The 12237-nt window shown below is 35.5% G+C and overlaps 1 protein-coding gene across 2 annotated transcripts; it reads right to left on the reverse strand.

Moving 5' to 3' along the window:
- Positions 1-6839: 6839 nt before the first annotated feature.
- On the reverse strand, positions 6840-9995 carry LOC104088490 (myb family transcription factor IPN2). Of its 2 annotated transcripts, none has more exons than XM_009593162.4 (7): positions 9644-9995; positions 9389-9465; positions 9188-9254; positions 9033-9099; positions 8461-8503; positions 7558-8011; positions 6840-7213 (listed from the first exon to the last, which is right to left on the reverse strand). In XM_009593162.4, the coding sequence occupies exons 1-7, from the start codon at positions 9810-9812 to the stop codon at positions 7002-7004; spliced, it is 1089 nt and encodes a 362-aa protein (XP_009591457.1). In that variant the 5' UTR covers positions 9813-9995; the 3' UTR covers positions 6840-7001. The 2 variants fall into 2 exon arrangements, with proteins under 2 accessions (XP_009591457.1, XP_009591458.1); XM_009593163.4 differs by having other exon boundaries at positions 6840-7187; positions 9644-9955.
- Positions 9996-12237: the final 2242 nt, after the last annotated feature.

Below are 12237 nucleotides of genomic sequence, written 5' to 3' on the forward strand. Positions count from 1 at the left end.
CTACATGCAAATTATATGTGGAAATAACAAATATGGAAAACTATATTGTACAGTCGCTTCTGAAAGCAATAAGCCGGAAAATATTTATTTTTTGTATATTAATATATAATATACATATTTTATACATAATTTAAAAAATATTATATTTAGCCAGTGGATCTAATTATTTTAGACCGACCGGTTAAATGTGTAACTTGCACCAAATAAAAAAAACTACATTGTATAACTACTCTAAAAAATAGCCAACAAAATAAATATTTTATGTATATTAATATATAATATACACATTTTATATATTATTAATGTATATTTGTTTTGTATATTTGGCTAGTAGATATAATTATTTTTGGACCAACCAGCCAAATGTGTAACTTGCCCTAATAAATATAACTTCTTTTTTTTTAGCAAATATACCACTAGGCAGGCTGCCTGGTGGTTAATATATAAATAATCAAAAACAAAGATCCAATGTTTACAATTTGGCCAAAGAAATCTCAAACATGCTACGCTAAATCTAATGCTAATGAAACATATAATGCTAACTATTACAAGAACTGCCAAACCCAACTCCCAACATGGGGAGATGTGTGTATCAACTAGCCAAGTGCAAAACCTAAATGTAGCACCTCCAAAGCTCTCACCAAGCGCCAAGTTTTACGTTCCATAGGACAAGGCAAAAGTAAATCTCCAAACAACATCCTCAAGTGGAAATGACCAAACATCCATGTATGTGATCAGTGTAGGCATCAATGCTGCTCCCCTTGAGTGAAATGTGAGTAGCACAATCCAGAATGAACCTGTGTAAGATGAGAAACTACTGCCAAAGACAATGAAGGGTGTAGTATAATGAATTATGAACCTTCTGCCAGTACTGCTAAAACACCTCCAGGTTGGACATGAAATGTCAATACCACTGTATGATGTCCTAGCCTTACTATGCATATAATTCTGTAGCCCTACACCCTCCAGAAAACCTAGATATACATTGATACGCATAGACCAATCCTGTGGAGTTGAGGATATGAGATTAACAACCATAATGTTCCACCAGATTCTCATAAAATGCCACTCTATTTTCTAGAACTTAGTAGGCCAAATATGTAGATGGTGTATGTTGTATGTACTGCTAGTACATCTCCAGGTTGGGCATGAGACCACACCAATATTACTGGATAATATCCTAGCAGCACACTCACAAACACCTGAATATAAACAACTCAAATAGGGCATTGGATCCCAGCTTTTGATCTTCAATAACACTTGAGTCCAAGTGTAGATACCATGTGGACAATAGAAACCAATCCAACCTATATTTTTACCTTCTTGAATAACTTTTGGATAATCCAGAAATAACATGAAGTGCACTATCCTAAACCTGATTATGATAGAACCTCTAAACACTATAAAAGCACTTCCATTATGAGCATGTAAACATGCTAATACCACTGGAAAGTACCCTAATAGCATACAAAAGTTGATCAAACAAAAGAAATAAGCAGGCAAGTTCAGGATCAAACCTTTTGATGCCATTAATCCGGAGTTCTTCTCTTAGATATCCTAACCCTAAGATTAGGAGTCTGTGATTTGTCAAGATTGATCAACCTCCTCCCTGCACAGGGAAGTTAAGAAAATGAATGAAACTCAGATGTACTTGCAAAAGAAAAAATAATGTTAGCTATAAAATCTGCCACTGAGTTGCCTTCTCTGAACACATGTTGAAATATCACATTGAAGTTGTCCCTCATCTCCTTAATTCTCTTCACATCTGGTGCAATTACCTATGGTGGATCACATTCCCCTTCAATCACCTTCTCCATCACCAATGAGTCAGCCTCCAAAATGAGAGGGTGAAGATCATGCTCCATACAATATTCCAACCCTTGAACAATTGCCTTTACTTCAGCTACAACATTTGTTTTCACCCCAGATCTACTGCCCCTGCATACACCAAATCTCCCTCATCATTCCTCACACAAAATCCAAGGGAACTAGGACCAAGATTGTCCTTTGATGCCCCATCAGTATTGTATTTATACTAACCATAATGAGGAAGCTGCCATGTTACTCTTCTTGTGATCATTATAGGTTTGTAACCTTCAAAGAACTGAATCATATCTGCCATAACAATGGAATATTAGACATCCAAGCATACCTCACCGTACCCTTGCCAATTGATGCAATGTCCTATTTACTTTATGGATCACCATATTTGTGGACACTGTACTTCCATGTTTTCCTGCATTTCTTTTCTTCCATAGTTCCCAAGTGATGATAGCCGGAACTGTCTGGAACAATGGCTTCAACTTTGGACAGCATTGTGCATTCCACCAATGCTTTATAACTTGTTTCAACTGAATCAAAGGCACAGTAATTCCAGCAACTCCCATGAACAGCTTCCATACCTTTGATGCAGTAGGACGAGTTACAAATATGTGCTCTATAGTCTCCTCTTGAGGCTGCTGACAACACCAACATCTAGACATCACGCGATTGAGGGATTATTTTTTTTTATTAAATTAAGATGTCCGAATTTGAATACACATCTATATATCAATATATTATATTTAGATTTGAATACTGAATGATTAATAATGTTTGTTTTCTAAACCTTTGAATGTTTATAATTTACTTTTATTAAAAGGATAATAAATGTGAAATCCAAATAAAATAATTTAAACTGATTTTAAATATGTCATAATATTTGTGCAGCTAAAAAGACCTTTGAAACTTGTGATACTAAATATGTAATAATATTTGTGTGGCTTTAAATACCTTTCATTATGAGTATGTAAAATGAGAGTTTAAAATTTAATTATTTTTAAATATGAAAATATTTTAGTATAAGGAAATACCTGTCACATAATTAAATTGGAACGAAGGAATATATGTATTACATCCCTAGCAAAATCACGAATTTTATAGAGTAATCTTTAAAGAAAACATTATATTAAATTCCAAATTAGGCCTTATCTGGTTCAGTATCAAATCAAAGCAAACACATATGAGTGTTTAAAGTCGATTTGTCAATTTTAAGATTCGGTTCAATTTTCGATCTTTCTTGAACACATCTAGCTGTGTGGTAACGGCTAATGACAATAGAATTGATTTGGGTCTTTTCTAGACTTGTGCAAGTAATCCGCGCCAATTTCCCTATTGATCATGCATCGCATATTAGTAGATCCATGCATCCGGTCTGTTTGCTCTTCTTTCATTTTCAAGCTAGGGTAGGCCGGTCAGGGAAGGACGCACCTAGACCAAAAAGGTGCCACGTGATCCTGTTTGGTCGTTGGAATATTATTTATTCTTTGTGTGGGTTGAAATTTTTTTTTGTTTTCGACCCGGTGTCCGGTATCTATATTGGGCCTGACTAAATCAGAATTTACGTCGGGAAGTCCCATATTGGGGGTAAAGCGTTCCCTAACAAAGGCAACTCCATACCAAAGACCTGAACCCGTGACCTGTGGTTAAGGATGAAGGAGCACTTACTACTCTACCACAACCCTTGTTGGTGTGGGTTGAAGTTGATTAAGGCAACTTGCTAATACAATGTTGAGATTTTGAGTAATTGCTGGTGCTTATATAAGAAAAGGACTTACTATTTTTTTCATAATGAAACTATTATCAATATGTTTCAAAAAATGAAGCCTCGTCGAAGCGATCTATAGTAATATACTTGAATGATGTTTTATGAATATGAATTAAATTGTATTTTGAGTATATGATGTTATTAGAGTAATTTATTTATTTTCTTATTTCTTCACTTGCTTAAATGCTAACATCGCTTATTAAAATCCTGCATAAATCAGTAAGGTCGGTAGGAGGTGTATTAATTATATTAGTATAGGGAACGATAACAACAACAATTCAGTATAATTTCATTAGTGGGGTCTGGGGAGGATAGTGTGTACGCAGACCTTGCCCTACCCTGGGGTAGAGAGGTTGTTTCTGATAGACCATTAGCTCCCTCCTTCCAAGAACTTTTCACCTTGCCCTTGGGATGACTCGAACTTATAACTTTTTTATTGGAATTGAAGGGTGCTCACCAATAGAGCAACTCAATGTTGTATGTATTAGAATAGGAAAGAGAACAAAAAAAGGAGGAAATATAATAACAGGATGTACTGTATAGATAAAGTAAGTCATGAGATAAAGATGAAGCTAGCCATGCAATGCATGCATGCAAAATTTGATGTTACAGTAACATTTCATGTGGCATATCCCTTTTTGGTTGATAGATAAAACTGAATGGTCCTACAAAAGCTTCATCGATGTTCGCAGTACGCATGATAGAGTGCGTTGTCTTCACCTTCAATATAATATACTTTGCCTGGCCACCACCCCATGCCCCTCGCGCCTCGACCTCTTTAGGTAGCTCTACCTTTTAATTCACTCCCCGGCCCGTCTCTCCAGCATCTGTGAGCTTTCCATCTTGCCAATTCACTGCAACCAATAAAGGCATCATAGTTGCACTACCATGCCATATATGCTTTATTTTCCCCACTAAAAAAGCAGCAGTATCCCCTTCAGCCTTTCTTCCATTTTGATTTAGTCTTATATATGTGTACTACTACTAAGTGATGCCATAACAGTAAGATAAATAAATTCTAAGGTACGAAAAATCATAATGGGAGGTTTCTACTTCTTGAATTATTTATATACGGCCTTCGTTTCAATTTATGTGAACTTATTTCCTTTTTAGTCTGTGCCAAAAAGAATGACATCTTTCCCTATTTGGAAACAATTTGCCTTTATGCAATAATTTATAGCCACACAAAATATATGTGCCTCATTTTACGCCACAAGTTTAAAAGTCTTTTCTCTTTTCTTAAATTCCGTGTCCAGTCAAATGAGTTCACATAAATTGAAACGGAGGGAGTATATATTGTGTAGGACTTATAACTTGTAGGATTATTTGAAATATGGAAGTAGTTATCCAAATGTTCTTCCTTTTCTTTTGGAACTGGGGTTTTGGTGGGAGAGGTAGGAGGAGAATTGAGAGAAATAGCAATTATCTTTGGTTAGATATATAGTTCAATTACGATGCATTAACGGTATAAAAAGATAATTTACAGATCACTTATTAGATAATTACATGAATATTTTTATGAATAATAATTAGTAGTAATTATGTAAAGATGGGAATAAGCAATTTCCTGGAATTACACGTTAAATATTCACTGACAATATAAAACATTTCTATATATACGGCAAGTGTAAATTAAATCCTTTTGGCCAAGAGGACAGTTGGCTATCGCTCGTGGGAAAATCTCAGAAAGGTGCCAGTTGAGATGATAAGGGAAAAAGAATTTACATAGAATTCCGTTCGATGAGTACCGTCAGAGAAAAGCTTCGCGTAGTTGTGAGAGCCACGCTTAGGGAATATGGAATCCTAAATTCTAAAGAGAGAAAAAGATTGAGAAAGTTGGATGCTCTCTGTCGGTTTGTCTCATTGGGAACTCTTCTTTCGTTCAGTCCAAAGAAGCTTCCAAAATCCCCTAGTAGTTAGTTAGCTTCTCTCTTTTTGCTCAAATAAAAGTAAAAAAGAATATATTCTCAAGCCTCAACTTCTTTACTTTTTTTTTCGGCTTTGGTTTTCTTTGACTGGGAAGGAAGATCAGGGCTCTTTTCTTAATCATAATTGTGCTTTAGTCACGCAATCATGACGTAGTCAGTCCTAGACTCATAGCGTTACTATTTCTTCTTCTTAAGGAACGGTTAATCCCATGGTCATTTCGCGGAAATCAGGTCTGTATAAGTAAGTCGTTTTATTTCACTAATTATACTATTATTTCAAATACTTCATGGTACGGAATTATTTGGATTACAAGTTCTTGATCTAGCTACAAGAATGAAGCAGTATGAAACATAAAATGCAGTGCAAATATTATTTCTGGGACATAAAAAATTTTAAAAGTTAAAAAGAGAAATAAAACAACACCTTAGACGAACATACAGTGGTATCAATGAGAATGGCAAATTTTCAATGAGAATGGCAAATTTTCAAACGGGAAAAGAAATTATGAAGAACGATTCAAGGCTATTGGATGTACAAATTCTAAATGTAAGGAAATGCATGGGGTGGAATGACGCACACACATGAATATATCTAGAATGTGAAAAATTATATAAAGATACATTGGGAGAAATGATCGATACACGCGTGCACATATACATGTAAAAATCGTCGGACTGCAACAATAATTACTGTCTTAGTATCAAATGGTTGGGAACGACAATATAAGTCCTCATTACTATGTTGCCACATATAAACTCATCTTAGAAAATATTATACAAAATAAGAATAAAAATTAAATAAAAAGTATTAGACGATTCTTTATATTTTTTGTATGACATATAAATTTATAAAAAACTAAGAAACTCCTTAAAAACATAGGACATAAATTGTCGACTATTACAACAATTTTTTCTTCAGGGTTTTCACCGGTATAAAGTGAAAAGAACCCGAGATTAATTAAATTACAATAGAAACACTAACTCTGTTAAGTGTAGTTTGATGTAATTGATACCCGACGATTAATAAAATTAAATATATGCATATACTATAGCGAAAACGATGGAGCCACTAAATATGTATTGATAATCTACTCTGATCCCTTCTTACAATTCTTATGGGAAAGACGTAAGGAGAACAAATAAATCATTTGCATGGGTCTTGGGAATATCACAGTAGAAAAATGAATTCATTGATATTAAATCAACAGTTACAGACTTCCTAAATAATGGGTAAGACAATAACTAAGTTCAAATTATTTTTACACAATTATGTTATTTAAAAAGTAACTGCAAGTGACTATATTTAATAAGCATTCATAGGTATCTTGAAGTAATAAATGTTGAGTAACCTGCTATAATGGATTAAATTACACGAATTGTGCAAAAATTCTTTTAACTCTATTAGTGCATATAACTTAAATCCATAATAATACTACAATAATTACTTGAGAAATTTAAAAGGTTGCTGTGTAAAAAATTGGCAAGGTTTACCCGAAAACAGAGTTTCGTCCACCTTGAGCACTCAAACTTGAAAGCTGGGGCGCTCTTCTTGGGGAGGGCCTCTCAAGCTTGGCATCGAATTTCTTTTCGTCCAGCATTGGCTTTGACTCGTAAATGTCAGATACAGAATCAAGCTCGGGATTGCAACTCCTCTCCATTGAAAGCGGTGCCATCTGAATAATGTCATCTTGATTAGGGCCTAAAACACAAAACATTTGTTATACTAGGTAAAATTCAGTTATTTACTTTAGTATGACAAAATTTTATTGTTATACTTACTCTGACCCAATTTAGGTGGCACATTCTATTTTTCGGAATTCAAATTACGTAAACTTTGACTAACATTTTAAAAGGTATTTTTTAAATCATGTTGGCATATGAAGAATTGCAATTTATAGTACTTTTCATATAGTTTTAAAATATCTAGATATTAATTTAAAGTAATGAGTTAATCTAATCCAATTTAACTTCAAAAATTAAAAAGAAAAAAGTGCCACATAAATTAAGACAAAAGAAGTGATAGATAAAGTTCAGAGACCATACGTGAAATTAAGTCTGTTGTTGCTCCGCCCAATTCTTGCAGACGGAAATCGTCGGACCACATCAAGGGGCTCTTTCCATTGGTATTACCCCCATTGCTATAAGGACTAGGCCTCTTCTTTCCAAGAGACAAGTTATGATCAGTAACAAGGAAACTTTCGAAGGATGAGGACCTTTCCCCCATGCTACTTTGTGGATGAAGCTCGAGCTGTTGCTCATGTCCTCCACAAATATTAAGGTCCTGAAATGACGAGAAACTTAGAGGAGGAGCCCCAAATTCTTTAAAGGCAGCTGAAATGTCCGGTATTATTCCTCCTCCCTGATTTCCCATGCCTTTAAAGGTTCGTGCTGGTAACGCCATATTTTCCTCGCCGCCCAATGTTTGACAAGCTTTCTCCAGTATAGTCTGCATGTACTTTCCCTGAGCCTCAATCCTTAACTGAAGGTGTCTTTGTACCTACACCATGCACCCGTACGTAATAATTTATCATGTTAATTAATTAATGTTCTCCACTCCATCATAGTAGAGCAGCTTTAATTTTAATGATTCTCTCTAGGAGGATTCAAAATTTAAGTTTACCGGTTTATCCTTTAATATTGAAAACTTCAATATAAATTTATGTTCAGCGGCGAAAATATTAAGTTCAAATAAATTTGCTGCCATGACGCTGCACAGATGCTTTATTTATTTATTGGGTTCAACTGAATCCATGATTTTGACACCGCAAATAAATATATGTAGATGATTATTAAAATTAATAAAAAATTAAATTATTAACATATAATGTTCAAAAGTGCACATATATAATGGTAAAACTCAAAAATTGAACCCATCACATTTAAATTCATATTGTCTCGCAATACTAGAAGGTCATCTCGCTTGGGAGAAAGGTTGCAATAATTTACCTCTAGTTGTTCATGCAGCCTTCTCTGCACCTCCATTTGCATCCTAATTCCATCAGTGATATGAACGTTAAATACTACCATCATTTCATCTATTCAATACATATATTCCTCAATGACAAAATTAAATCAACACTCATTTGATGAAAATAACTTGTACTAGAGTGTGGTAACTAAAAAGAAACTGAAAGAGCAGCCATGCAACGCCAGGAGTTTGGTCACAAATTCAACTCTCCTACCCAACGCCCACCCTAACAGAAGCAATTCAACTAGAAGAAAAAGATAAAATATATTATATATCTCAGCTAGTGGGAGAGAATTGAATGCTAGCTATTGGTAAAATTGCTACCTTTCATACTAGAGGATTAAAGAGGGTTAAAGTTTGATTCTCATCATATCCTTTGCTTCTAACTTTCCTTAACTTTGGTATCTCATACCCCTCCGAAAGAAGTTTAAATGAGAGATGAAAAGATTAAAACGTTCGAAGAAACAATTGCTAATAATTAAAGTGAAAGCAAAACTAAAGGAGCAAGGGATGATTTAAATTAAAGTTGAAAGGGAAATTAAACACATACTCATTCATATTGCGGCCGATCATTCCAGATGAGGATGCCGAATTTCTTTGCAGTTCTAAACTGGTTGCTGCAATACAATGAGAAGCACTTGAAGTTTTTTATATCTAATACCACAATTGTAAGTTACATGATAAACTTAAAGAATTAATCAGTACCTCTATCACCATCCTTCACCGAGTGATCATTGAATTCCTTGTGAGGTTGCTTTCCCAGTCTAAATTTCTAGTAAAATCAAAAGTTGCATAAACTAAGAGCTTAGGTCAATAAATTTCATGAATAAATTCAAATAAACATGTAGAAAACTAATTCTTGAACTGCAAAAAACAAGAAATAGCAAGAAGAATTAACGTTAATACCTGAAGATGGCTCTTGAGATGGTAAAGGGTTAAACCCTTAACTCCCATAACCCTCATAATTGTCTTAGGTGTTGCCTCTACACAAGTAATAGTACAGTATGTTTTGATTAAGAAACAACAAAATCCGAAATAATAAAAATAAAGTTCAAACGGATATATATCAAGTTAAAATCCTGAATCTGCTTCTGTCAGAAATTAAGGGGAGGGCGGTGATCATATGCAACTAGGTAAAGGGAGTATAGAGAACGAACGTACTATCAGGTCCACCTAACTGAGTAACAGCATCAACAAAACGCTCGTGAAGTTCAACAGTCCAACGAAGACGAGGTTTAGGATCAGTTGTGAGAACGAGGCCTGAGTCTCCTTGAACACACATGGGTCTGTCATGGGAATTCATAGTCGAAGGTTTCTTGGCATGGAACATTCTCTACTTTTTTTTTTAATTTTCTCTCGCCTGTTTGTTTTTCCTCAATCGAATACTATGCTAAAGAGATTCAAGAACAAATGCTATATGCAAATAGAATAGGAAGAAGAATAGGGCGGTTTTGAAGAAGAGAACATGCACCTTTTCTCTTTCAACTAGTAGGGAAAAAAAAAGGTAGTGCCTGGGACAAGCTAAGCAAAACCCTCCAATTAAATAAAGAAAAAGATTGTTGAGTAAATTTTTGTATTATACTCTACTCAGTAGATTTCTATCTCAGCAAAAAAGTTCCCCCAATACTAACATGCAGCCCTCCTTTGCCAAAAGAAAGTTCCCCTGTGTATGTATATCAGTACATAGTTAATTAATTACTGTGTGAGGCTGTATTTTTGCTTTTCTATTCTTTATTAAAGCAAAGAGGGACGCGATCGTATAACGTGAGGTGATATAATTTATTAATACGATAGTATAGTAGTTAATTATGTTTACCCGAAAAACGGATAGAGTTGAATTTCCACGTAGTTCTAAGGATATGTTGTGTAGCTTAATACAAATCGCAAGGATAAATAGAAATATCAAGTATGGATTGCAAATAATGCAAAATAGACAAGGTTGTAAAGAAGATGAATTTCAAAACTAAACAAGTGAAATCAAATTAAGAAGCTCGAAAGAACAACTCTTCACTATAGGAGAATATGGTACTTGAATTACAATATTAGCAAAAACTTGCCCCTTACAAAAATAAAAACCATCCCCTTTATAGTAGAGGAATCTTACTTTAGATATAATTAAAAATGCATAGTGGAAGACCCATGATAAATCAGTTTTTCCATAATTCCTACCAAGATTGTCTCCCCTAGTGGGATTGCAACGACTCTTGTCTATAAGCCCGATATTGACTCGAGTTTTCGGTCTTGACTCGAGCAGTCGATCTTGACTTGAGCTCGATTCTTACTCGGACCCTTGAACTGATTCAAGATCAATGTTGGTCGGTCCCTTGATCATAAGCTCGACAACTTTACTTTGCATCATAGTTCGATTTGGGTTCGAGCTTGATTATAATATCAAGCTCGATATTGATCGGCCCCTCGGACTCGAAGCTTGTTTGTACCATCTTCGGACTCGATCAGTCGTACGAAGGCCGAAATCTATTTTGACCGTATACAGATAGTCCCCTCATTTCTCAGGAAGAATGTGGTGAGAAACAACATGATTTTTCAACGGCTCGATCGGATTATAAGTTGACGTTTACATTGGGCTCGACCATGACGCATGTGATAGTTGTCCCATCGATTTAGTCTTTTAAGGTATTTAATACATGTCAGACGGTGGTTGGCCACCGCTGATACTGAACCGCCATTGCTTATACCTATAAATAACCCTTCCTTTTATCATTTATCGCTTTTACATCTTCAATCTTCTAAATTTCCCAATTTCTTTTTCGTATTCTCTTTTATTTGCTAATCTTCTTTGCAAAATTCTTCTTCCAAATTACCAAATCTTTGTCACCTTCTTTAAATCCAAAATGGTGAAGACATCCAAAACCGTCCCCCAAAAAGAAAAAGCCTCTTCTTCCTAATCCACCGCCGATAAAACACAGGTGGATCCCCGTCCTGAGGAGTGCGTTCCGGCGGTGTGTGTTCTTATCTCCGATTTCAAACTTGATAAAGGTTCATCAGTTCCTGGCCGATGTGAGCCCGTATCGAGATACATTTGTTCGATAACCCGGAAGCATATCGAACGGATAAAAAAAGATTATAACTGGGAGAACAAAGAGGTGGTAGTGCCGTCTCCAGAAAAGGATATTACTACTCACGTGAGAGGGTTTTTAAGCTTGTATACTTACCCTTTTACGTTAGGTCCCCTCGACCCTGTTATCATAGATTTTTATCGTAAATACTTAATAACCCTAGGCCAGATACATCTTTCCTTTTGGCGGATCGTTATTTTGTGAGTAAAATCGAGGGGATGCCTTTCACCCTCGATCACCTAATCCGATTATACCGTCCTCGCCTTTTTCGAGGAGGGTTAATAAAACTCCAACGTCGAGCTACCAAGGCTTTGTTCTCGAGTATAGACGAGGATAAAGATCGAGGCTAGATGGGCCGGTTCATTTGAGTGAGGACTTCGGACCTAATTCTAACTGAAAAGATGCCTTTTCCCGAGCAGTGGAACATGAAGCGTAAGTATAATTTTGTTGTTATCTTCTATTATGTTGTTTATTCATTTATTTTCTCACCAATATTCCCCTTTTATGATGTAGCGGTTCACTGGATGCCCGGCGTAGTGCCCGATCTCAAGAACTGGGTACGTGATCTGATTTCGACCTCCTCATATGCCGAGCGCTCATGGCGCGACTTATCAAAGGGCCGATGAGAGGCCAAAAATCACGGTGAGCATTTCTCTCGTATCTTTTGGTAATTCGAAT

This window comes from Nicotiana tomentosiformis, chromosome 6 (genome assembly GCF_000390325.3).
Source record: "Nicotiana tomentosiformis chromosome 6, ASM39032v3, whole genome shotgun sequence".
NCBI classification, from domain to species: domain Eukaryota; kingdom Viridiplantae; phylum Streptophyta; class Magnoliopsida; order Solanales; family Solanaceae; genus Nicotiana; species Nicotiana tomentosiformis.

Coding starts and splice junctions, on each gene's coding strand:
- LOC104088490 (XM_009593162.4), bottom strand. CDS start 9,812: ATGTTCCATGCCAAGAAACCTTCGACTATGAATTCCCATGACAGACCC. Junction 9,255..9,388: donor ATCTCAAGAGCCATCTTCAG/GTATTAACGTTA, acceptor TGATTTTACTAG/AAATTTAGACTGGGAAAGCA. Junction 7,214..7,557: donor AACAACAGACTTAATTTCAC/GTATGGTCTCTG, acceptor TTTGTGTTTTAG/GCCCTAATCAAGATGACATT.